Source organism: Hyperoodon ampullatus (assembly GCF_949752795.1).
Source record: "Hyperoodon ampullatus genome assembly, chromosome: 14".
Lineage (NCBI taxonomy): Eukaryota > Metazoa > Chordata > Mammalia > Artiodactyla > Ziphiidae > Hyperoodon > Hyperoodon ampullatus.
In genome coordinates, this window is record NC_136927.1 from 31,586,871 (window position 1) to 31,613,447 (window position 26,577).

The 26,577-nt window shown below is 49.1% G+C and overlaps 1 protein-coding gene across 1 annotated transcript in view; it reads left to right on the forward strand.

Moving 5' to 3' along the window:
• The window catches only part of SNX29 (sorting nexin 29), a gene marked incomplete at both ends in the record, with an annotated part of 539,882 nt that overhangs the window by 54,481 nt on the left and 458,824 nt on the right, over nt 1-26,577 (forward strand). Inside the window, 6 exon segments of the mRNA XM_079720019.1 lie at nt 475-545; nt 1,733-1,981; nt 4,145-4,520; nt 11,123-11,241; nt 17,409-17,484; nt 19,410-19,492. Coding sequence (XP_079576145.1) covers nt 475-545; nt 1,733-1,981; nt 4,145-4,520; nt 11,123-11,241; nt 17,409-17,484; nt 19,410-19,492 — 974 coding nt within the window.

Below are 26,577 nucleotides of genomic sequence, written 5' to 3' on the forward strand. Positions count from 1 at the left end.
GGGCTGCAGCCCAAGCTGGTGTTATATACAAATGCCCTGGTTGATGGAGCCATGGAACTATAATTTCTTACTGAAATTGTCTCTTCTTGTATCAACCCAATCAGAGGGGCCCTGTGGGCCGGCTTGGATTTCCTGTCTGTCTCTTAGAGACATAGCTTGAGTGGAAGTCACCCCTCTGTTTGTCCCCTTCTCCTTTTCTGCTTCAGAAATACCACGTGTACATCTCATGCCTATCTCAGTACTTTCAAGCTCAGGGGACTCTAAAGATCTCAGGGGACCAGTGAGGAAGTTGTAGGATATATGCGCTCAATCCTTTGTTTATAACCAGAAGCCTCAGCCCAGCAGAGACCTCGTATATACACTCTGGGATAACCAGGCATGGATTTTCCAGGGAGCCATATGTGGGAATTGTTTGGCTGACAGATGCTGAGAACCACTGTTCAGAGTTTGTCCCCTCTGTTTTCCAATTTGCAGCACTTTTTATGAAGACTGGGCTTTTGTGATGGATGAAGAAAGGTCTAGCATGCTTCCTACCATGGCAGCTGGTAAGCCTGGCCAGGGCCAAGGGCGGGGGCTCCTGTGAAGCTTGGTGAGCAGAAGAGGCTGCCTGGGAGTGAATTTATAACTCCAGGGGAGACTCTGGTTTTCCCTGTCCTCACCGAATTAATAATGAGTCACTTGCCGCTGTCCTTCCTTTAGTGGTGATAAGCAATTGAGTCCATTTATCCAGAATTTGATACCCGGGCTGGGAAAGCATGGGGTTGAGGGGTTTTGGCCGTGGCTTTGCAAGTGTAATATAAAGACCCAGGGAACCGGGGGAGGAGACCTGCCTTTGAAGCCTGGCTCCGCCCCTGTCTGGCAGGTGGCCTGGGGCAGATCCTGTGAACTTTTTTACCTTTACTTTTCTCTTCTGTGACGTGGGAATCCTGATAGCATGGCAGTCACCTGTATAGGGCTGTGAGGGAATGAGATGTGAGAAAGAGTCAAGTACATGATTGTTACCATGAAAGCCCTGCATGATGCTAGTTGATGAATTGTTAAATTGTTTAACATTTGACTGTCACTCAAAGGGTAAAGTGGGTAACTTGCTTCTTTCTTCCACATCCTTTGTTGCCTCCTTTTTCTCTCTTCCCTCAAAGTTTACACTGAGTCCCACCTACTGAGAGTTATGTTAGACTTGTCCATGGATGAGGAAAAGTCAGGTGACCATGATGTCCTGTGTGGGCCATAGGAGACCAGGGCAAGTTTTTGCCTAAAGTGATAATGGTAATGATATTGGTACACATTTTTTGATTGCTTACTGAGCTGTTTTCGATGGGTGATGGTCTTTAATACTCTGTAAGGGATGCTGCTGTCCCCCTATTATAGATAAGGAAACTGAAGCTCAGAGGTCACGAATGGCTTGACCCAAGGTCTCAGAGCATGTAAGTGGCAGTGCTGGGATTCAACCCAGGCAGTCCGACCCCAGAACTTTCTCCTTAACCTCCCCACAGTTGACTTCTTATTTGCCTTTGTCTTCCTGACGGATAGGGAGAGATAGGGAGAGAATTTGGAAAGACTCAACTCCCGTGATAGCGGGTATCTCCTGACCCCAGTTTTGTGGGTGGTTTTTATCACCATTTGAGACGAGTGTGTACCCTCTTGTGTACTCTAACGTCTGCAGCTTGTTGATTGGGTTGGAGTGTGACTGTTGAACAGCAGACACACCAGGCTTTTCCCGTTTTGGGGGCAGGTCTGAACTCCATACTCTTCGCGATTAACATTGACAACAAGGATTTAAACGGGCAGAGTAAGTTTGCTCCCACCGTCTCGGACCTCTTGAAGGAATCCACGCAGAATGTGACCTCCTTGCTGAAGGAATCCACGCAAGGAGTGAGCAGCCTTTTCAGGGAGATCACGGCATCCTCGGCCGTCTCCATCCTCATCAGGCCTGAGCAGGAGACCGACCCCCTGCCCGTCGTGTCCAAGCACGTCAGTGCCGGTGAGCGAGAACGGGGGAGGACGGAGAGTCGGGTGAGGGTGACAGATTGTGTCACAGCTGAAAGCACCAGGGGGAGTGAAATCTGATGCACTCGTATTTTCAGTTCATGTTTGTGTTTATCTTATTTATTTATTTATTTATTTTTGGCTACACTGTGTGGCATGCAGGGTCTTAGTTCCCTGACCAGGGATTGAACCTGTGCCCCCTGCAGTGAAAGCACGGAGTCCTAACCACTGGACCACCAGGGAAGTCCCCATGTGTTTATCTTTCTTACCCTTATGCACTTGGAAAGGGATCTGAGAGCCTTCCTGAGATGTGAAGATGATAGGGGAACCAAGCCAACAGCTCAGTCAGAGCAAACTGAAAGGGAGGGTGTGATGGTCACGTGAAGCCAGGGGAAGTTGATCTTCATTCCTTTATTCCTTCATCCATTCATTTCTTTAATTATCCTTCTGATAAATGGGGTGAAAGCCCAGCTCAGGGTGCTATGGAGAATGTATACCGTTGGGGGGATGACATTTAAGTGGAGGCCGGGGGAAGGGAGGAGTTGGTTAGCTTTGACTCTAGGCTGTGAGGAGGCAAAGGAAAGTTGATTCAGTTCTGATCAAGTTTGTGAGACGTTTACAATACCCCTTGAACTTCCTGGGACATCCAGAATGTTGCAACAGCAAAATTGGAGATTTTGGGTGTAAGAGCTTAATCCTGGTATTCTCAAATCCCTTAAACAAAGCAGTAATCATGGTCATCCCTTTGGAATTATTAACGATGGTGAAGACACAGAATTCCATGGAGTCTTTGGTACACACTGGCTTTATCTGTCTTGCCCTCTCTTTCTCGAGCAGAGACCCCACGCGAATGACATAGAAACAGGACTGTTGATAACTTTGTGTACCAGAGATGCTGGAATTTGCATACCCAAAGGAGTATCTTGGGACTTCCCTGGCAGTCCAGTAGTTAAGACTCCGTGCTTCCACTGCAGGGGGTGCGGGTTTGATCCCTGGTCGGGGAACTAGGATCCAGCATGCCATGCAGCATGGCCAAAACAAACAAACAAAAACTGGCCAAAGGAGTATCTTTTCTATCCATTTTGGGAACCTGCTTTTGACACTGTCTCAGAGTTGGGACACACTGGTGAAGCATCACCACGTCACACCTTGGTTTAGATGGATTTGACTTTTTGGAATTGGCTCCAAAGTGCCTCACACCCAAGGTTGATGATTAAGATGGGTGAACAAACTGGCTCATCTAAGTGCTGGTCACCAAGGTAGTCTTGACTTCTGTTTCAGTTAGCCTTTGCTGTGTAACAAATAGCTCCAAAATGTAGTAGCTTAAAACAAACAACCACAATTTATTATTTTTTTTATGATTCTGTGGGTCGGCAGGATGGTTCTTCTGGTGGTTTCACCTGGGCTCCCTCATGGGGCTTCATTCAGCTGGTGACTGAGCTGGAAGATTCAAGATGGTCCCACTCATGCACCTGGAGTTGGTGCTGACTCTTGGCTGGGGCATCTCAGTTTCCCCCCACACGGTCTCCCATCCTCCAGTAAGCTAGACAGGCTTCTTCCATGGCCATTTCAGGGCAGCATTCCATGAGGGTAATGCCTAGGCTCTAGAACTCACACACTGTTATTTCTGCCACATTCTGTTCTTACAAGCAGAGCACTAAGTCAGCCTAGATTCCAGAGGGTGGAGAAATAGATAGCACCCTTGATGGGGGACAGCAAAGCCCCACTGTAAAGGGGCATCGTGCTAGGCTGCGAGGAATTGTGGCTGTTAAACAGTCGACTACAATCCCCAAACTGATTTTCTTGGTCTCATCTCCCAGCCATTAGAGTATCTTCCAAAGATACTTCCACTTGATATAATACAAATCATTTCAATAATGATTCACCCTTTTAATCAAAGTGCTTGGAAGGATTGCTTAGAAGGAATGATTGTAATATATGCTCTATGGCGTATGTGTTCACATCAGAGGTAGAGGCTCACATCCATTTTGCTTGGTCTCCCGTAGACAAATTTTTTTTCCAAGGGTTAAAAGAAATCTGAGTTTATCTCAGATTTATTTTTTAGTAGAATAGTAGAGATTTTCCACAGTCTAGAGGCAGGATGGCTCCATCATTGCTTTATCTTGCCTGCTTTTTCTTATCTCATATCTTTTGCCAGATGCCAAATGTAAAAGGGAGAGGAAGAAGAAAAAGAAGGTGACTAACATCATCTCATTTGATGATGAGGAAGACGAGCAGAGCTCCGGGGATGTTTTTAAGAAGATCCCTGGGGCGGGGGAAAGCTCGGAGGAGAACTCCGACCGCTCCTCTGTCAATATCATGATGGCCTTTGAAAGCCCTTTTGGGCCAAATTCCAATGGAAGTCAGAGCAGCAACTCATGGAAAATCGATTCTCTGTCTTTGAACGGGGAGTTTGGGTACCAGAAGCTTGATGTGAAAAGCATCGATGATGAAGATGTGGATGAGAATGAGGACGACGTGTACGGGAGCACACCTGGAAAGAAGTGCCCGGGCCACTCGGAGTCGCCGGAGAAGTAAGTTCTGCTTGAGCTTCTGAGGAAGGGTGGCTGGCTCTTTCTGTAGTATTGGGTGAAATTAGACTGCAAGTTTTCTGTTTGTTTGGGGCATCATTCATTTTTCAGATCTTGATTTCAGAAGAAGGAGCATGAGCTTGCTCCACTCCTGAGAACTAAGGGAAAGGGAGCATATATACTATTTGAAGGTACTTATTGCAAAGTTGGTGTCAAGATGTAGACCTTGAAATTCTTGCTTTATGTCTGTGTCTTTCATTTTTGTTGCTTGGATTTTGCTTGCATCTCTTACTTGCCACTAGCCCAGGAAGCTCAGGAGAGAGGCAGGGTATTCTAGAGAATAGTCTCCAGCTGGTAATTTCTGTGTTTATTTGCAGGGGTGTGAACGGCAGTAACTGGCCTGCACTCGCCACCTTAACACTCGAGCTGTGGTGCATTTATACCTGCAGGAGGGGCTTGGTGCAAGTGAAGGCATAAAACAGAAAAGCATAGTTAGGAGCTTGGATCTTAGAATCAAGACAACCTGGGTTCTCATTTACTAGCTGTGTGGCTTAGGTTGGACTAGGTTGGACGAGTTTCTTCACCTCCCAGAGCTTCAGGCCTCACGTGAGACCTAGGAGAAAAACAGCATCTGCTTTGTAGAGTTGTTGTCCAGTTAATGGGACCCTGCGTGTTGGGCCTTGGGCACGGGTGCTGGCACTTCAAGAAAGAATGCAGGCAGCTGTGGCCGCTGTTATACTGTAACTCTTGTAATAATTCCTGTGCTTGGTCTTACTGTTAATACCGAATAAACTAGTGACCTCTTCACCTGAGTTCTGTAGTGTGCAGTGCAACCCTAGTCACGGCTGGCTTCAAAAACAGCCCATGAAAGTGTAAAATGAAGACCCCGAGACCCCCTGGTGCAGTGGAGGGGCACACTGTGCCTCTAGCCCGAAGCTTTGCATGTCCATGTGTTGAATTGGAGTTTTTTTTTTTCTTTCTCATGAGACTTTCCCTGTTTTTGTCTTTGATTTTTACTCTCATCCTCATTCACATGCATGCCCATGTTAGTAGCATTACCTTGTCGATTATCTGGGACAGGCCAGATGAGGCAAACTGCAGATTCTCTGTATCCTAATACTTAGAGCCGCCTTGGGGGGTTTGTGGGTGTCAACCCCACCTGATGGATGAAAGACCAGTTTCTTTAGTTAAGATTTGTCAAACCAGTGGGAAGAACTGGAATTAAGGTTAGGTTGTGCTGTGTTCCAAAGCTTACATGTACTGTCAGATATTTTCCATGTTTCTACATAGCCATGAATCTCGATTGGTTGATATTCGGTCAGATCAATGTCATGATTTGCTAACAGTTCCCCTGTTGTTGAGTATTTAGGTTGTTGGCATTGTTTTTGTTTTTTGTTATCAGCCATTCTGAAATGAACATTTTCGTGCACAAGGCTTTTTTCTCCTGCTAAAGTATGTTAGGATAGCTTCCCTCCAGCATTGTTCTTGCTTACTGTGTATGAATGATTTTGTACCTGCATCCAGTCTTGTGACCCGCTATATTAAGGTTCTCCAGAAAAACAGAACCAATAGTGTGTGTGTATGTGTGTGTTTCTCGTATGTATGTATGTATGTATTTATCTAGAGAGATTTATCTTAAGGAATTGGCTCATGTGATTGTGGAACTTGACAAGTCCAAAATCTGCAAGGTAGGCTGGCAGGCTGGAGACCCAGGGAAGAATTGCAATTTGAGTCTGAAAATTCTGCCAGTGTGCTGGCAGAATTTCTTCTTCTTTGGGGGAAGCTCAGTCTTTTTCTGTTAAGGCCTTCAACTGATTGGATGAGGCCCACCCAAATTATGGAGGGTGATCTGCTTTATTCGAAGTCTCCTGTCTTAAATTTTAATCTCATCAAGACAAATACCTGCACAGAAACGTCAAGAATAATGTTTGATCAAATATCTGGGTACCACGGCCTAGCCAAGTTGACACATAAAGTTAACCATCACACCTGCCTACAGTTCTTCCTCTGGGCCTTTTAGGAAATGCCATTTGCATTCTCTGTCTCTGTAGGTGAGTGCATCTCTGAGTTGATTCACTCCACGAATCAGTTTTTTGGCCTCAAACACAGTGATTTCTCTTCCTACTGGACTGGTGCCATTGAGGGGAGGCTGGAGCTGGGAGGCCAGCTTGCGAGCCAGGATAGCTGCCAGCATTGTGATGTGTGAAACACAAAACAGTGCAGGGTGACCTTTCCAGGGCCTGGGCCCTTTGAGGCCATTGGGCCCCCGATGGATTATGGACAGCCACTCTCTGGCATAAAGAGGGATCTTGAGTGAGCATTCTGCAGAGCCTCTTGGGGAAAGAGGGAGAAATGATGAGATGGCCTACTGGGCAATACTTTCATTTTGCTTCTAAGCTAATATTCACGTGAAAGGTCTAGGATCCTGGAGGGGCCAGAACTTTAAAAGTTTAATAGCACAGCCAGGTTTGTGGGAGGAAAGGGGCCAGGCTGGGAGAAGCACATGGTGGGTTGCAGTGGCCTTTGGCAAAGTCGAATGCTCTGATGGTCTTTTAGATGCTCTGTTGGCCAAAAATTGGGTTTACACCTCTACTTGCTGGCAGTTAAACCACTTCTTTGATGACTGAGGAAAAATGTCCGATGAGTGAGGAAAAATCTTGTCCCTCCTACCTCAGTATTTTATTTTATTTTATTTTATTTTAACATTGCTTTACAATGGTGTGTTAGTTTCTGCTTTATAACAAAGTGAATCAGCTATACATATACATATATCCCTATATCTCCTCCCTCTTGTGTCTCCCTCCCACCCTCCCTACCCACCCCTCTAGGTGGTCACAAAGCACCAAGTTGATCTCCCTGTGCTATGCGGCTGCTTCCCACTAGCTATCTATTTTACATTTGGTAGTGTATATATGTCCATGCCACTCTCTCACTTCGTCCCAGTTTACCCTTCCCCCTCCCCGTGTCCTCAAGTCCATTCTCTACGTCTGTGTCTTTATTCCTGTCCAGCCCCTAGGTTCTTCAGAACCATTTTTTTTTAGACTCCATATATATGTATCAGCATACGGTATTTGTTTTTCTCTTTCTGACTTACTTCACTCTGTATGACAGACTCTAGGTCCATCCACCTCACTACAAATAACTCAAGTTCGTTTCTTTTTATGGCTGAGTAATATTCCATTGTATATATGTGCCACATCTTCTTTATCCATTCATCTGTCGATGGACACTTAGGTTGCTTCCATGTCCTGGCTGTTGTAAATAGTGCTGCAATGAACATTGTGGTACATGACTCTTTTTGAATTATGGTTTTCTCAGGGTATATGCCCAGTAGTGGGATTGCTGGGTCGTATGGTAGTTCTGTTTTTAGTTTTTTAACTACCTCAGTATTTATAAGTGTTGGCCTTGCTTTTGTTTTTTTCTTAAAGTATTTATTTATTTATTTATTGGCCACACCAGGTGGCATGTGGGATCTTAGTTCCCCAACCAGGGATCGAACCCACGGCCCCTGCAGTGGAAGTACAGAGTCTTAACCACTGGACCGCCAGGGAAGTCCCTGTTTTTTCTTAAAAGAGGATATAATATCTTCATCATAGAAAGGGGTTTTCCTGTCACTTTATGTGTGCTCCATGACACCAACAGGGAAGTGGGGTGAAAACATAGTTCAAAAAGAATTACAGGGCTTCCCTGGTGGCTCAGTGGTTGAGAGTCTGCCTGCCGATGCAGGGGACACGGGTTCGTGCCCCAGTCCGGGAAGATCCCATGTGCCGCAGAGTGGCTGGGCCCGTGAGCCATGGCCGCTGAGCCTGCGTGTCCGGAGCCTGTGCTCTGCAACGGGAGAGACCACAACAGTGAGAGGCCCGCATACTGCAAAAAAAAAAAAAAAGAATTACAAACATGAAAAAGGTTGCACTTCACCAGCAATTAAGCAAATGCAAAGTGAAACCAGACACTGTATTTTGCCCATCGTCTTCGTCAAGATTTAAAGAGAACTGGGTGAAAGGCGGCTTTGGGTTAGCGCCCTACCTGGAAGGCTTGCTCTCAATGTGTCCTCAATGCTTAGAATCTTCCAGACACGTAGACGTTAACTGTGGAATAATGATGAGGTATGGCTGGTGCTAGGGTCATCCTGATAGAGCGCTGGTCATGTCCGCAGCCCTTGGGGAAAACAGTTTGACACAATGTCAGGAGCCTTAAATATGTTTATCCCCCTTGATTTAGTAATTCCACTGCTGGGAAGCTACCCTGAGGACCAGCCTCAGGAAAAAGGTTGCTGCATCTGGATACCAACATGCTAATTTAGAAAAGCTAAACAATGAACCTGACGAAAATGTGCAACCACAGAGGAACAGTTAACAGTGGAATATTTTGTAGTTTAAATCTTAAAATCTTAATGTTCCGGATCTTAAACATCTTAAATGACATCTAAGAGTATCTAAGTAGTATGAAGATGAAATTATGAATTAATTTTGAATGAAAAAAACAAAATATAAAAACCTACATCTAGCTTCATTACAACCTCATAAAGGAAAGCACGTGAGTAAAGAAAGAAAAAAAAGACACTGTGGAAATCATGTCTACCCTAGTTGTTTTGGGTAATGGGGCTTTGGGTGTATTTTTCCCCCTCCTCTTTATGGCATTTTGTAGGTTTTAAAATAAGTGTCTTACTTTTCTAATGAAAAGCAACACCGGTTCTGTTTCTAAGCCCAACTCTGACCCCGTATTCTGAATTGGTCTCTGCTTTAGGAATCACTGCAGTGTAACTCCTTTTCGAGGTGGAGGCCTTTGGCCACTTTTATTCGGGTCCGAACCTTAGTTGGTGGGACCTGACTTCACTTTGTGCTCTGCATGTGTTGCTGGAAAGTGGCAAGATGTCCCCTTAGAAACAACAGAAAATCCCACCTGCCTGGAGCTGGTGCAGCGGCCAGGAAAGGACTGTGGTTTTGCTGCTGCGTCCCGAGGGGCGCCCCTGGCCACCTCTGGGTGTCTGGGAGTCCCCTTGGTTGCCAGGTGCAGGATCAGAGCCCCGGGTGGGTGGTTCTTTACAGACTGTAGAGGCAGAGCCAAGTTCGCCCCGGAACCTGGCTCTGCGGCTGGGCACACAGGTGGGGGGCGCTTCCTCTTCGGTGCCTCGTCATGTGCATTACCTGTAGGACTAAATGACACAGGTGGCAAAAGTCTGTTAGGATTATTACCTGATGTGTGTCCTGCTCCGTGTCAAACGTGTGACCAAAAGCTCAAGAGTGCTCAAAGGAGAATGTCTACAGACAGACCTTAAAAGAGGAGTTGACAGGCTAGCCTGCCGGCCAAATCTGCCCCCAGATGAGAATGGCTGTTACATTTTTTAAAGCGTTGTAAAAAGCAAAAACCAAACAAACAAAAAACCAACAAAGAAGTATATGTATGGCCACAAAGCCTAAAACACTGACTATCTGGTCCTTTCCAGAAAAATTTTGTTAATCCCTGCTCTAAACGAAAGAAGAATTATATACACCATGTCAATGATGGGGCAGTGGCCAGGAGACCTCATTGTAATTGGATCTGGAAGACCTGGGCTGAAGCCTTGGTTCTGGCCAAGAGATGAACTTGGACAAGTCACATGATCTCTCTGAGTTGTTTTCCTACCCGCCCTCTCCTCCCCTCCTTTCGCCCTCCCCGCCCTCCCCTTCTGCATCTCCCTCTCCCTCCTCCTCCTCTTCATCATCATCCCTCCCTCCCTCCCTCCCTCCCTCCCTCCATTAAGTAGGTATGATTATGATCTGCTTTGGTCTTCTTTACAACTGATTTATGATGTGATTTTATAAACTTTCAAGTACTGCACAGATGCTTCCTGGTATTTGTCAGTGGTGCCTGATTGCCCAGAGGCAGATGCTGCAGTGGGCAAATACTTTCTCAAATTTAACTGAACCAGCCTGGCGTCCCAAAGACGGCTCAGGTTAGTTTGGTACTTGGTGGATAAGGTGACAGTATAACCGATCATATGAGCCTGGTTAATATTTGAGCTGACCCCCTTTCTTGGAAGGGACCCAGACATGATCCGGTCTGGTTCTGTCCCTTTACTCGTGAGGGTTTGAGAACCAGCGAGGCGTAGGGACCCTAGCCCAAGGTCATTTCAGAGCCTGGAGCCCACGGGGCCTCCTCCTGCTTCAGCACCAGCACATGCTGCCCCCACCTCCCGCCCCCGTGACTCCGGTTCTTCCCTCCGTCCTCACCTCAAACCTCCCTTCTTCAAGGAAGCCTTCCACCACCTTCCCGACCAGCTCCACAGACCTGAGCTGCCATTTCACACCTTCTTGTGGGATTCCATGCCTCATGTCTGCTTCCCCCAGTAGGCTGTAAGCTCCACGAGGGCAGGATGGACACTGTTGGCTGGTTCTTTGCCAGCACAGAGTGTGTGCGCACTGCCGGGCAGGTAGGAGGTGCTCAGTAAACACGGGCACCGGAGGGCTGGCTCCCGACTCCCACCCGGGCCTGCTCCTGTTCTCATCCCCCTCACGGCTTGGTTGGTTCCCAAGAGGGGGCTTGTGGAGGCCCATCAGGTGCTGTACTAGTCGGGGCCCTTGGGGCTTTCGGCCCTGACGTGCAGCTGTGTTCTCCCCCCGCAGGCCGCTGGACGGGGCTGCCTGCCTCTCCCAGATGCACAGCTGGGCTCCACTGCACGTGCTGCACGGCGACGCCGATGTGCTCTTCCCGGTCAGTGGCGTGGGCTCCTACGGCCCTGCAGGTAGGTGTCTCCCGACTCCTCCTTGCCTCCTGTCGCAGCTCTGGCTCGAGAAGCAGCAGGAGTGGCTGGGTTATGTCTGCAGGTGGGGGTGGTGGGAGGGTGAGTACGGCGGCCAGGGCTCAGGGCGGTCGGGGCCTGTCGGGCTCAGGAGCGACGGAGGCTGCCCTCCTTGCTGAACCTGGGTATTTTGAGGTGCTCTCACCTGAGCGAGTGTTGACAAACCACCAGGGAGCACCTGGGGCCTGTTTTTCTTCTTGGCAGTGATTTGTTGAACTTGGTCACATACAGGCTGATCACAAATGGTGACCATTATCTTTGCTTCTTAGGAGAAGGGAGAAGGTCACAGAACCCGTAGCTCTAAAGGTCCTTGTGCTCTTTGCAGCCAAGTGCTTGGGGGTCAGGGAGTAGCTTGCTTAAAAGTGGGTAAGCATTTCTGACCTGTTCCTTGTGGTCGAGCAGGCTTGCCTGTGGTTCGTGATTGTTTTCTTTAGTTAGAGCAGGTCATGGTGGGGAGTATTGGGGGGGTGGGCGGTGAGGGTGGGAGCATGGATGAGCCCGGCTCCCCTGGTGGGGTCGGTGTTTGCAGCGCCTGGTGCAGTGAAGTGCTTGGTCACTGTCACTGCCTCACAGCACCAGTGTGTCACGGAGGCCTCGGCCCCCTTGTGTAGGTGCCCTTCTCACCCTCCTAGGCCCAGGTTTAGGGAGCCGTGGGTCGGGGCCCACTGACTGCCCAGGAAGCTGTTGACATTCTGAACCGGATGATAGACTGTTGTTGTGTGACTGTGTCAGGAACAGAAACCCACTCAAACTACCTGGGGCATGAGGCAGGGCGGGCACGCTGACTGGCGCAGTCTTGGGGGGGGGTGGTCAGCTCAGGCCCAGCTCTAGAAGTTGCTGAGGGGGGCACGTGACCACCCTGTGAGGCAGTGTTCCCGGTGTAAATTGAGGCTAATGAGAGTGCGGCTAAGTGACTTACGTCCGCCAGGCTCTTCTCTTCTGGAAAGTATGGATGGCGGTGATGACAGCCCTTGAAGTGAGTCCAGGACTGTAAGGTGACAGATCTGGGTTAGCTCATCCACTCTTGACCACAGCCCGCGAGGGAAGGGATGGTTATTGTTATACCTCCTCCTTCTGAGACTTGTGGCAAAGGTTCCCTGAGTTAATCTGGGACAAGGTGCTGGGACATGTGAAGTCCCCAGGCAGGCTTCCTGCAGGCATTGCACTAGTGAGGTCGTCTTGCGGGCGCCCATGGGCTGGAAGCTGGGACTTTGGGATGGAGGGACTCCAGGCCCGGCGAGGTCCTGCTGTCATTCTCGTTCTGGGCCCCACGCTTCCTTGCGGGGATCTGCCCCCACCTCCTCTCCCTCCTGGTCTGTCTTTGCTCCCTCATCATTCTCCGCCCTCTCGTTTGGCCTCTATTTGGCTGAGGTGCCAACACTACTGCCTCGGCTGTGTGTCCTTCCATACCAACTAGAGCTTCTGTCCAGGTGTTGATTGAAACCCCAGAGAGGGACGGTCTGGTGGGCCTAGCTGGTGTCTGCAGCCCAGGCCGGCCCCTGCAGCTCCTTCCATTCGGGTGACCAGCCTTGGTCTGAGCCACTGCGGGTTGGAGGTCTGGTCACCTCGCCCTTGCCCATTCAGCAGCAGTGCAGACACGAGCAGAATGTCTGAGAAGGCGGGGTGGGGGTGGGGGGGTGGCTGGCAGAGAGTAGGTGGTCCTCACGTTTGTCTGTGGGACCGCTGGAGGATTTCCAGTGCTTGTTCAGGCATCTGAGTCGGGGTCCAGTTCCCCATTCCCCTTATCCTGCTCCCCACGGGCGGGCCTTTTGTTTGGGTCATGAACTGTCGCTGGGTTGCCGTGTCAGGCTGCTCCTGGGGCTTGGCTGTGTGCCATTCTCATCGGGGTTTAGTCACAGAACGCGGCATTCTGGCCGTCCTCCAGGAGCCTCGCCAGGAGTCACCCCTCCCCCCCGCAGATTTGCCACCATCCCTCCTCGGGCTGTCAGCCTTGCAGACCCAGAGGCTCCACCTCGTCACTGTTGATAGGACCCCAGCTCCAGCTGGTCTTGACTGTCCTCACCAGAGGTGCTGCATGTGATCTGGTCTGCCAGCTTTTTAACTTACTGTTAACAAAGCTGCCAGGAGCCATGGAAGCTTGTGACCGCCTGAGGGGCAAACTCACCATGGTGAGAACACTGCACGGAAAGGCACGTTATTCTAGGGCTGCCCGAAGATACTAGAATCAGCTGGGAGAAGCCGTGTCCTGGCTGGAGTGCCAAAGTGCATCAAGTCCCTCCTGGCCTGATGCCCCATGTCCGTGGAGGTGTGCGGGCTGGTGGTGCTGAGGCTGGCCTGGCTGCCGGCCCGGCCTCTCCATGGGAAACCCTGGGCGTGCACGGCCAGATTTCTCCCCAAGACTCCTTCTCTTTCACTCCATTTGACTAGTGTCCCTTCTGATTGACACTTGCCTACTTTAGTGACGTTCAGATCTCCTTTCTCTTTCTGGCCTGGGAGTCATTTCATGTCTTTAACTTGGGGGGTATTTAGAGAAAGAGGGAGGGGATAAAAAAAAGGGAGAGAGGCCTGTGGCGGGGAAGGATGGATGTTTTAGTAGCTAAGTCTGGGGAGGGAGAAGGCGGCAGAGAAGGGGACCCTGAACACAGGATTATTATCCTTCTGAACCTTGGAAGAGGCACCTCTGTGGTTTGGGGGGCCACGCCTTGGGCTGCATTTTGGGGGTTAGGGACGGGCTCAGAGAAGGGAGACACCAGCCCAGGGTCACCCGAGACCCTGACAAGCAGATGGAGGATTAGATCCAATCATTCCTGCGGGCATGTCATTACCTAGAGCAGAGCAAAGCACATTTACCAACACCTGTTTGAAGCTGCCAGGGAGAAAAAGTCCCCAAAGTTTCTTTCAACTGAGAATCCTAAACTGAGGAGGACAGGACACCCATTCCTGATGACTGTGTACGTGGAGACGTTACTGCTTCTCGCTGAGGGGCTGTGGTTGGAGTTGGGTTTTGGCAAGTACGGAGCTGGTTCACTGGACAGCTCGGGTCCTCGGCCCCTTCCTCTCCCCATCATGTCCAGTGTTCCCCACTTCTCCCAGTCCTGCCGTTGGGTCTGGGGTTGGGTCGCTGCCAGGCTCTGGGGGATCTAAAGGCGAGTCCCCTGGGAGTGCCGCAGGCAGAGAGGGGACAGCGACATCGTTTTAATCCTCCGACGTTGAGGAGGAGGAATGAATGGTCGAAGTGTCCTCTGAATGCTTCCACCACCCTCTTCTGACTCATCCTTCTCTCCCTGGGCTCATGCAAAATAGCCTCTCAGCAGCTCTCTATCCCCGTCCGCCATCCATCCTTCTTTCAGCAGCCAGAGTGATTTTTTAGAATGTACATCAGATCGCCTCATTCTCCTGCTCCAAATCCGGAACCCTCACCGGGCCCACCCGGCCCCCACTCACCCCGCAGCCTCACCTCCTCCTGTTTCCCCTCTGCCTGCTGCCCTGGCCATACCAGCCAGCTTTCACTTCCTCCTCCCCTCGAGCTCCTCCTGCCTTTAGGCTGTGGCCTGAGGGCTGCTGCGTTAGAGAACACCCTGGCCCTACTGCCCACCACACCTGCACGAGGCCCGGGCCTTGGTTTCACTGTGTTGTAAACCTAGGTGTCTCCACTGCTCCGACCTCGGTGTACCACCTGAAATCGTGTATTTGTGTAATTACCTGATAACGCCTGTCCCTGAACCCCTACCCGCACTAGCCTTTGAGGTCCGTGAGGGCAGGACCATGTCTGTTTTGCTTCCAGTGTGACCCTGACCCTAGTCAGAGCCAGGCCCGCAGCTGGGGTTCAGGGGAGCACATCAGTGCCGGGGTGGGGTGTGGGCATGCTGAAGGGAGTGGATGTCTGGCAGTTGGAAAAATGACGTCTGGCTGGGGGCAAAGGAAGAGGGGCCTCGACAGTGTCTGCTATCGCTCTGTGGCCCCAGTGCATCAGGCTCGCTGCAGCTGGCACGGGGTCAGGGTCGTGTATTATGACAGGAAATCCACTTGGGCCGGGTAGGCGTGGCGTCCGGAATCCTGGTGGGTGACGCTGGTCTTTACTCCACCCGTGGATTTGCGTTGTGTAGTTGGAGTCCTGTCTTTGCTTCAGGGAGTGGAATCTGACGGCTGTGTGTGAGTTCGACTGGAGGCTGAAGCAGAGCTGAGGGGACCTGCCGCAGAAGACCCCGGGGAGGGCCTGGAGCCCTCGAACTGGGGGGCGGGGGAAGTGGCTGGAGAGCACAGAGTGGGAGGTGACTGGGTGGGGCTGACTGGTCTTGGACACCAACCAGCTCTGGGATGAGAGGGAGGGTGGTGCCACCATCTTCTGAGGTTGGAGCGGTTTTGAAGGTCACGATCGGTTGGGAGGCCAGTACATATCCCAGTAGAGCTTTCTGGAGGGTGGTTATAAACATGGGTTTAGGATTCAAGATTGAGGGCCTAGCCAGAGGTAAGGGCTTCAGAGCTGTCACCTTCACGGAGCCGAGAGCTGGAGCCAGGACCTTTGCTGGGTTTGCCAAGGGCGTCAGAGGCCACGGAGCCGTGATCCAGCGACACCTTCACGCAGAAATCAGAGAAAGAGAGTGAGGGGAGGAGGACCAGTGTGTTCTGAAGGCTGAGAGCAGAGAGCTCCTAGGAGCGGGAGGGGAGGGGTCTCGGTTTCAGGGCGAGCTGATACCAGCCGCCGTTCACTGCACGCTCTCACCAAAATGTATGTGTAATAAACTGTGAAATTTAATTATGTGGCGGGCGTTCTTAAAATGTTGTATGAAAAGAGGGGATATATGTATACGTCTAGCTGATTCACTTTGCTGTGCAGTATAAACTAACAATATTGTAAAGCATCTATACTCCAATAAAAAAAAATGTATGGTTGGCACTAGTGTCAGCCCATTTCAGAGAGGAGGCAGCCGAGTCACAAAGAGGCTGGGTAACTTGCTGGATTGAAGTTGGGGAGCAGGGACTTGAACCCAAGCCAGTGGGCGGAGCCTGCACCCTGACCTCACCACGATGCTGGGGAATGAGAAATGGGAGGCGGAGAGGTGGACACTTTCTCTTCCCCCTGTGAACTTCTTAAAAGAGGTAGCAGTGAGTGGAATAGTTTGGTGGGGACAGCAGGGTAGAAGGAAGGGTGAGAAAACCCCTGAAGTTTCCCTTAGGTCAACCTCTTAAGAGCTGGGGAATCTTGAGCAGGACCAGACCAGGTGTAAGCAGAGGAGGAGGTCACACGACAGACGACTTAGGGCAACGGGACGTGCGTCCTTCCGTCCCTGCACCCCCTGTCCCTGATCCAGGCCTGGTTGGGGGTGTTGACAAACCAGAAGTTAGTCCAACGTGCAGGTGTTCTGCTGGATGACATTGGCGTTAATGTCACTGTCCAGCCTCAGGGGCATGGATTTGTACTTTTTCCTGGGAAGAGACTTGAACAGCAGCTAATGCATCTATGAAAGTCTTTAGTGCCTCTTGCCTGTTGTTTCTAGAGATGACTTACGGCCTCACTTCTTCCAAATGCCTTTCCCACTTGATGCAGGGCAAGTGGTGCTGTAGAAAGCAGCAGTCACTGGGCTGTGCTGCCCTCGTGTGTCCGTCTCCAGACACTGCAGGCGGGAGCCGATCTAACAGCTGATTTATTATTCCCTGGTTCTGAGGTTGGCTCTGGATATGGACTTCGTGCATAACTCCAGATGGCTCCAGATCAAAGAGGTTAATAAATAAGTCATGGGATGTAACGTACAGCATAGGGAATATAGTCCATAATATTGTAATCACTTTGTCGGTGACAGATAATACTACATTTATCCTGGTGATTAATTTGTAGTGTATGTAAATGTCGAATCACTATGCTATACACCTGAAACTGATATTATTGTATGTCAGCTATACTCAATGGAGAAAAAAAGTTTAAGTGGGAGAATAGGGCCTCCAGTCAGTGACTGATACCAAGTCTGAGATTACGGCCCAAAGAGATGAAACAGGTAGCAGATGAGAATCCAGTGTGCCCGACGGGTAAACATTGTAAGTAAACTGATTTAGCAGGTGAGCCAGGGTCTGCACTGTGTCCTTGTCTCTTGGGGAAAATGAAACGAGAACAGAACCCTGACTTTCCCTCTGTGGTTGCTGTGTGCGCGCAGATACCCCCCTCGGGAGCCTGGAGAACGGGACGGGACCCGATGACCCCGTCCTTCCGGAGCCTGGACCTCGGTACAGGTGAGTATTCAGACCCCAAGCTGCCTCTGGGGTTGAACTGTCCTCTTTACAACTCTGCCTTTTATTCTTTTTTAAAGATGGGCGGGCACCTGCTGGGACTGAAGGGCAAGGCCTCACTTCACGTTAATTTAGTTCAGGTTTGGTCTAACGTCGCAGAGTGCGAAGTGGCCAGGGGATCTCAGGCCCGAGACTTGGTACGTGTCACATTTCACTTGCATACCACCTTTACTTTTTCCACGTTGGGGACCATATCTGGGTACCTCCACCATCATAATTTGCTTGATTTTAATATTTGATAATGATAACAATTGAACAATTTTAATATTACAATTTATAATTGTAATATTACATAATATTTAAACCACTTTGATATTATATATCTGTGAAGTGCTTAGTCTGGCATTCAGTAGCAAGCACCACATTGGTTTTCTTTTTTTTCAAATGAAAGTATCTCAAGGGAAAGCTGAGTTGTCCAGAGTCACTGGACATTTGGTGGACACTGAGATGGACACTGAGGACTCCCTGATGCCACCGTGATCCTTGTTGTTCTTACAGCTTTTTCTTTCTTCTCTCCATGGATTTAAGTTGGTGTCCCCAGGGTGTAGCATCTGCATTTTCAACCTTGGCTCCAGAGTGGAGTCATTGTTTACCTCCACCCATGCTTAGTGTTACAGTCTTGCCCTGCTCTCTGAGAATGGCACTCCCTGTAGGAGGCTCATACGGATTAGTACGACACCAGGAAGGGTTGGTGTCACCAGATGCATCCAGGACGCTGAGTCCTTTCTGCTGTTTATTTTTAATTTTTTTGCGGTACGCGGGCCTCTCACTGTTGTGGCCTCTCCCACTGCGGAGCACAGGCTCTGGACGCGCAGGCTCAGCGGCCATGGCTCACGGGCCCAGCCGTTCTGCAGCATGTGGGATCTTCCCGGACCGGGGCACGAACCCGTGTCCCCTGCATCGGCAGGCGGACTCTCAACCACTGCGCCACCAGGAAGCCCTCTGCTGTTTATTTTAGAAAATTTGGAAAATGCAGCAGTACATGAAACTACCTCACTCTTAACCCCAACTCCATTTCATCGATGATGTTTTTGGTCCTTTTCCTCCTGGTGTGTGGATGGGGGTGTGGTAACCAGATTATGGTCTTGCCATTTTCATGAAAGATGTGAAGTGTTATTTTTCCACGCTGCAAATTCTTTGTAACTACACAGTCAACTCTCGTTATTTGTGGTGGTCGTGTTCTGTCAAGATGGAACCATTGCTCCTAAGTTCCTGGGAGTGTCTGGTCACAACATTTTTGTCAACAGATCAGTACATACCTATGTTTTATGCCAGTTCCTCTTTAAAGACACCTTATTTAACATATGTTGTTGATTCACTTACTGTGAACTCGAGGCCAACAGCCCTACCATCAGGCCTGAACAAGGACCACCTCACACGTGTATTTTCTCCTTCAGGCACTTCACAGTCTTGCATTCAGGAACACCAGACAGCACTTCAGCACTAGCTTGGGTCCATTTTAGATGCAAAATCAGCAACAAAAAGCACAAGAATGTGAACAATGTGGTGCTAGATAGCTCGCCAGAAGGACAGAATGATAGTTGAAAGAAGGCAGAGCTTGCCTTGTTTGGCGTGAGCTGGGAGCATGCACGTCCGTGACTCAGCCTTTTGGCCGCTCTGTGCGTGTTCACAGGTGACCATGTTATACCCGAGAGCTGGGAGTTTTGGGGTTACAAGTAAACTGCAGGGAGTAGGTGAATTTGCAGCTCTGGAATCCACAAATGAGGACTGACTATAATTTCAAAGGGCATCCTTCCCTTCCTTCTAGTTCGTAAACCTGAATAAGCGTAATGCCTGCTGGTTTTTGAATGGTGAGGAGGTGTGTTTTAAGTGGCCGACTGTAACTTCCCTCTGCCTGCCTTTCCCAGTGTGGAAGCCAGCCCTCCAGGCCAAGGAAGTCCTCTGAGCAGCCTGTTACCTTCTGCCTCGGTGCCAGAGTCCATGACAATTAGTAAGTACTTTCTGAGCAGCTTCTGGCGATGCCAGGATGACTCTTGGGCCTGCACATCGAGGCAGTGCCTTTGTGCTTGCTCCTGTGTGACCGTGGACTTTACAGAGTGTGGGATGAAGTCAGATGTGTGTGTGCCTGGTCGTGGACTTGGAGTGTGGTGCGTGGTTGTAAGCTCCCTGAGCTGTAAAACTTGATACTTGGGTGCGTGAATGCTCTAAAGGACGTGCTTCAGAGGTGGAGCAGGATTGAGGCAGAGGGAAACTTCTGTCGTTCACGGTTTCCGGGTTTGTCTCCTGCAAGGCCGTCAGCTACAGAGGAACATTCTAGTTGGGTTTCCTTTGTAGCTCTGGAGGAATCACTTTTGTAGGTAAGGGAGAGAGTGTCTCTTGAAGATGAATGAAGGTTGCTAATGATCAGGTTCAAACTGTTTGCAAACTCACTACTCAGTAAAAGTATTAGCGATACAGCAATTACAGTTAGGTTTGAGTGGCTTTATGTAATAAAGAATAAACCAGCAAACTGTGGCTTAATATGATAGGAATTCATCTCTCTGTCCAGAGGTAGGCAGGCTGGGCCGGTATGTAGCTCCATGGTCATTGGAGACCAGGGCTCCTTCTATCTTGCCTCATAGTCCAAAATGGCTGTTTTAGCTCCAGCCATCCCATTCTCATCCCAGGTACCAGGAAGGAGGAGGGGGCAAGGGAGAGACTTCTTCCATTTCCACAGGTAGGATTCAGGGGTCTGAACTTGCACAGGGGAAGAAATTACAACTTTTTTCTCTAATCTCTGACTGAAATTTAGTATTTCCTTTATTTTTTATTGTTTTACTTGATTTTTCAATTGAAGTGTAGTTGTTTACAATATTATTAGTTTCAGGTGTACAACATAGTGATTCAAAATTTTCATAGATTATACTTCATATAAGTTATTGTAATACATTGGCTATAGTTTCTGTGCTGTACAATATGTCCCTGTAGTTCATTTTATCCATAGTAGTTTGTACCGCTTACCCCTACCCCCATCTTGCCCCTCCCCCTTTCTTCTCCCCACTGGTAACCACTAGTTTGTTCTCTGTATCTATGTCTGTTTCTGTTTTGTTATATTCATTTGTTTGTTTTATTTTTAAGATTCCACATATAAGTGATATCATACAGTATTTGTCTTTTTCTGTCTGACTTATTTCACTAAGCATAGTACCCTCCAGGTCCATCTGTGTTGCTGCAAATGGCAAAATTTCATTCTTTTTTTATGGCTGAGTAATATTCCATTGTGTTTATGTGTGTGTGTGTGTGTGTGTGTGTGTGTGTATACCACATCTTTATCCACTTATCTGTCGATGGACAGTTAGGTTGCATTTTCTTTTATTATGAAAGTAGCAGCAAACCATAGGAACCTTAGTAGCCTTAGCAAAATGGGTGACTTGGTCACTGACAGAAGTCACAGGCACCTGTAACAACAGTGATATGGAAAAATCTCACAATATCATTTCTGCTTGAAAATACAGTAGTTTTTTAATGTGATAAAAAATCCTGTATATTAGTGTGCTACTTTTCCTTTTTACATTTTAATAATACTATTTCAATTTAATCAGTTTCCTTTGTAATCTTGGGTGTTTTATTTTATGTATTTTAAAACATTTTTCTGAGAAGAGGCCCATGGGCTTCATCACCAGACTGCGGAATGGGTCTGTGGCACAAAAAAGGTAAACTTCTCCCCTCCCCCAAGCTATAAGGACCCTTCCTAGAAGGTGCACACAGGTTCCCACTTGTGTGGCCAACATCCATCCCGAGGCCTCCCCTGGCTGCTAAGGAGGCAGTGTGTCCTATCTGTCCACCCGCCCACCCCCCGCCAAAAAAAACCACCCATGGCTAAGGAAGGAAGAGGGGTTCGGGGGGCAACCAGCATTCTGATTCAAGGATGAGGAAGGAAATGAGTAGGCGCTGTGAGGTTGGAGGGTGAGGATTGGGTTATCTCACTGCGCATAAGCAAGGCATGCGGTTTACGCTGGCACCTCTCAGCCTCGGGTTCAGCTGAGCAGATATTTCTGTATCTGCCAGTGTGGGGAACACACGGGCCAGAAGAGCACTAAGGTCACTGGTTTTCAAATTTCCGTTATTTATTTACCTCTGTACTATTACCTACCCTGCCATTTTTTAAGAATGGGTGCCCCTAAAAAACCTGAATGCCTTTATTTTAAAATGGAATTTTATATGCTTACGGTAAACGGAGAGCCACTCTTAGTTGACTTAAATAGCAGGTAACTGTGACAATAAAGGCAAAAAAAGGAACCTGTGTTAGTAAGTCGGCCTGGATGTTGTTGCCTGTCTAAGCATGAGAAGATATATCTCAGTGCTAATCCACACAGGTATTTTTCCTGACCTCCTCGGAAGGAGTGGAAAAGGGAAGAGGAGTTCTCTCCGTGGCTCACTGTTATTTGACGCCTTGTCTTTCTAGCACCTGCAGTGCCGCCTCTTCACGTGGGTCACACCTTGACCTAGAGGGGTGAGACTTTACCCTGGCCCTGAAGTGCATCTACTCTAAAGACCCCGAAATTGAGGATGTGGAGGCCAGGCTTCGTAGGCGCCTCATCCTAGGCACCATTTGTAGGGATACAGGCGTCTCCACACTGCCACTTCCCCCCGCCCTGTGGTACCTAGCGCTGTGCTTCCGCGTAGGTCTCCTGCACCCTGGCATGAGGTCCCGCCATCTCAGACACAATTCTCTTTGTCAGCTGCTCTTGGGTTTGACAGAGATCGTGGTCTGTAGGTCTGCCTCAGCCATCTTCTGACCTTGAGGAGGGTGCTGGCCCTGCTTGTGTGTTTTCACTGAGGACATGCCTCTGACCGCACTCAAGTGATGCTGATGGCAGGGATTTAGACTGTTTTTCTTGGTTTCAGTCGTACGCTTTTCTAAAAATGTAAATCCGGTGTTCTTATTTGGTATCTTTGGCAAATAGAGGCATACCCAGACTTTACAACCTGCATATCTGAAGAAAATGTCACTGCATCCCCATTTTGACCCTCGACGCCCTGTAGCGGTGTGGTCTGTGGGTGATAAGTGTGTATAGCGGGAAGGGGTTCTGTTTTCTGCGGTGGCTGTAAATTTCAGGGAACCTTCAGGGGACAGCCCTGTTGTCTGTCCTCTGGGTGTTCCAAACGAGAGATCAGAATCCTGAGAAATTTTGAGCGGTGGGTGGTTTTGACCTGTACCCTCCCCATCCTGCCCCTGCCTGCTGTGTCATCGCAAAAAAATAGGAAGAGCGAGTCTGTCTGGGTATCCAGGGTGTGCTCCTTTGCTAGGGTTGTTGTAACAAAATACCACAGACTGGTGGCTTAGACAATAGGAATTTATTTCTCATAGTTCCAGAGGCTGGAAGTTCCCCAAGATCAAGGCGCCGGCAGTCTTGGTTTCTGGCGAGGCCTCTCTCCCTGGCTTGATGACCTTCTCTCTGTGAGCACGCATCCCTGGTGTCTCTTCCTCTTATGAGGATGCTTTAATTACCTCTTTAAAGGTTCTACCTCCAAATACAGGCAAAACATGAATTTGGGAGGGATGCAATTCAGTCCATAACAGCGGGTGTCCCAGGAGTGGGGTCCCAAGAGATCGCCAAGTTCAGGATGAGAATTGCATCCCAGCATGTGAAACATGTTAGGATTGCACTCCAGAGGAGATGCCTGACTCTCACAAACCCCAGAAGAGCCTGGCAGAGGAACCCCAACTCTCTTCCCTGGAGCGGAGAGTGTTTCCCTCACGTCCCACCAAGTGGCTCCCGGCCTGCACTGAATAATCGGGCCAGGTGGCTATCTCGGCCCTGTCATCGAGCTGGAGCTTGTGTACTTAACCCTTGGTGCTGCGGGTAATAGACAAGTCCTCTGCCAAGCAGCCTCCCCCCCTTGCATGTCTCTGAAATGGCAAAGGGTTTGGTCCCAGGCTTTTGGGGCATATATTATTATTCTTTAGTGCCCAAGAGAAGATGTGTGATCACACCCCCATTACTGCTCTCTCTTCAGGCCCTTTGGTACTTAAGAAAACACAAAAGCCTGTTATGAAAAACTAATTATTGAGGGGAGCAGTAAAGACAGTTACGAGCAAACCCAGACACCCATAATTCTGCCTCAGAGGTCCTTTCCATTCCTGCAGGTGAATTTGCGATCCTGGATTTGGGGGTGCAGAGTTGTAGCTGGTTGGAATTGCAGTGTGCCTGTTGCTTTAGGAGGGCGTGCTCTGAAACCAGGCTGCCCAGGTTCAAGTTCTTAAACCTCCCAGGCTCTTGTTTCCTTGTCTAAACATAAGGATTCGATGAATCCTTGTCTTGTATGGTCGTTGTGAAGATGAACCGTGATGTGCTTAGGGAAGTATTTAGATCAGAGTTAAGAGTCATGAGTGTTAGCTATTGTCGATGTGCTTATTTTGTATTCAGCTCTTAACATAGATCACAGTTGCCCTTTTTTCCCTCATCTCCCCGTTGTCCTGTTGAATGTGTTGACTGAAGAAAAAGGCACAACCTAAAAGTTGTGAGTTGTTTTATTCGGGTATCTTACTGAGGACTGTAGCCCTGGACACAACCTCTCAGGTCGCTCTGAGAAACTGCTCAGAACGGGTAAGGGAGGCGTTAGGATATATAGGAGTTTTTTGCTGGAAAAATAACATGTAGTTGAACATCAGGAGACTACTGCTAATCACAAAAACCAGACATCTCAAGTTAATGATTCTAGTGCTTTTCTATTCATGGGAAGATGCAAGCATCTGGGCTCCTTGAAATGATCCCTTAGATATGCATCTTATCTAGGGCCAGCATCCAAAGCACAGAATTCTTCCTGTTTTTCTCCATCCTGGATTGTCCTCGGGGTAGCATTCCACTGCAGGGTGGCTGCAGTTGCCAATGGCTTGATTCCTGTAGAACTAGCGTGGCGGGCAACATTCCCTGTTCACAGATGGCTGCATCATATTCCATCACTTGATTTATTACAATTTGCTAGGTAATTTTTTGGGAGGATCACCAGCCAGGGTTTTTTTCTCCCCAGTGAGTTTCTTCATTCATTGTAAGGAAGAATGGAAGAGTGCTATTAGTAAGTACACTCTAAGAATATTGGCTGTTATTTTTTTCTGCTTAAGCATTCCTTTGTGGTAAATTTGTGGGATAGGAGGCCAAGGTTGGGCCATATTTATGGGCTAGTTCTCAGTAGCCACTTGTGTTCTGAGTTAGTGTGTTGCCGGGAGTGTGACAGCTGCATTTCTTTACCCTCCGCCAACACTAGGTGCTAACGTGTTTTTCTACTTTCGGGCCTGGAAAGTTATCCTTTGTGGTTGAGTGGCTTTGCATCCCCTCCAGGGCAGCCCCTCTTCCGCTTTTGTTTACCATTTGTATCCCCCGTGTGAGTTGTTGGCTTGGGGCGTGGTCCCCCATTGGGGGTTCTGCCTGACTTGGGAGGGCAAAGGAGAAAAGCGGGTGTGTGACTCCAACAGTCGATCCTGGCTGCTCTTGGAGCTGGTGGCTCGGGGAGGAGGTCGAAGGAAGGGGCCAACAGTCATATTGTGTAAGAATGTGACCCAGTTAAATAATAACATGCTTTAGTAGATCTTACGGTGTGCCAAGCATTGTGCCTAAGCGTTTAAAATGCTGTTTTCTCATTTAATCCCCCAGCAGCCTCCTGCAGATAACATCACTCTTTTTGTTTAAGAAAACAGGCTGAGTGAGGTTAAATAACTTGGGTGGGCATCCAGGTCTGAGAGCCTTAAATTATTTTCATCATTATTTTTTTAATAGAGCAAGGGATTCCTGGGTGAGGACACTAGGTTTTTAGGATGAGCATACCAAACTTGTTTATTTTCAGGGGCACTTTTCGCTCTGAGTACTAGAGTCTGAATGTGTCCCCAAGTTTATATTTTGAAATCCTAACGTCCAATGTGATGATACTAAGAGATGGGGGCCTTTGAGGTGTGATTAGGTCCCGAGGGCAGAACCCTCAGAAAAGAGGTGCCAGAGAGCTCCCTTGTCCCCTTCTGCTGTGTGAGGACACAGCGAGGAGTCTGCAGCCCTCACCTGACCACGCTGGTGCTCTGACCTCGGTCTTCCGGCCTCCAGAACTGTGAGCAACACATTTCTGTTGTTTATAAGCCACCCGGTCTGCTGTGTTTTGTTACTGCAGCCCGAATAGACTGAGACACTGAGGGTTAGTGGGGCCGTGACGCTGGGACTGCTGACCTCTCGTCCATTACCAGCCACTCTTTACTAGTTGCTGCTTCTCCGCCTTCCGAGCAGGAGGATGTTGGATTTTATCCCAAGTGCAGCAGGCAGCCGGCAGAGGGCCTGAAGCAGGAGTGACCTGACTCTCCCCGCTTGGTCTTGCAAAGGGCAGGCTGTTCACTTGTGTGCCTTCCTTCCCCCTTTCTGATGGCCCTTCCTCGCCTGAGTGGTTGTTGCAGGGCCTCCCTTGTGCCTCACAGGGTGGGGACTCCTGGGTTGACTTGGGTGTCCTAACTCTCTCAAGCTGCTGACAGTCCCTAGTGGGTGCCCCAGGTATGGTGTGCTGACACCCATAATTCAGAGAGACGTGCTAAGGGCTGCAGGGGAGCAGAGTGGGGGAGGTTTGGGGGGTGTGATCTGGAGCCACCATCCTGGGGTCAAGCCCCAGCTGGAGTACTTCCCAGCTAGGTTGCTCTTTCTTTATTCCCAGATTCTCTGGGCCCTGTCTCCTCATTTGTAAAATGAAGACACTTATCGCTGGCTTTTCAGGGCCATTTGGAGGGTTAAATGCACTAATGCCGGAAGGCACAAAACCTGAGCCCCGAACCAGGTGTTGTACGGTTGGTCTCGTATTGAGAAGCTTCCACAGGTGGTGAGCATTGCCATTCTAGTTCTTCGGAGTCAGGTCACTGCCTGGGGAGGCCAGGGACCCAGGTCACTGAGAGAATTGGCGCCGTGTCCAGCGTCATCTCACCGTGTGTGGGTGTCAGCCGGTGGCATCACTCCAGGGAGGCCAGCTCTTCCTGAAAGCTTTTTTGGAGACCCCCTTCGGAGATCAGTTCTGAATCTGTTCAGTAGCCCCAAGGGTCCACGCTGTAAACCCTAGTCAGAACCAAAC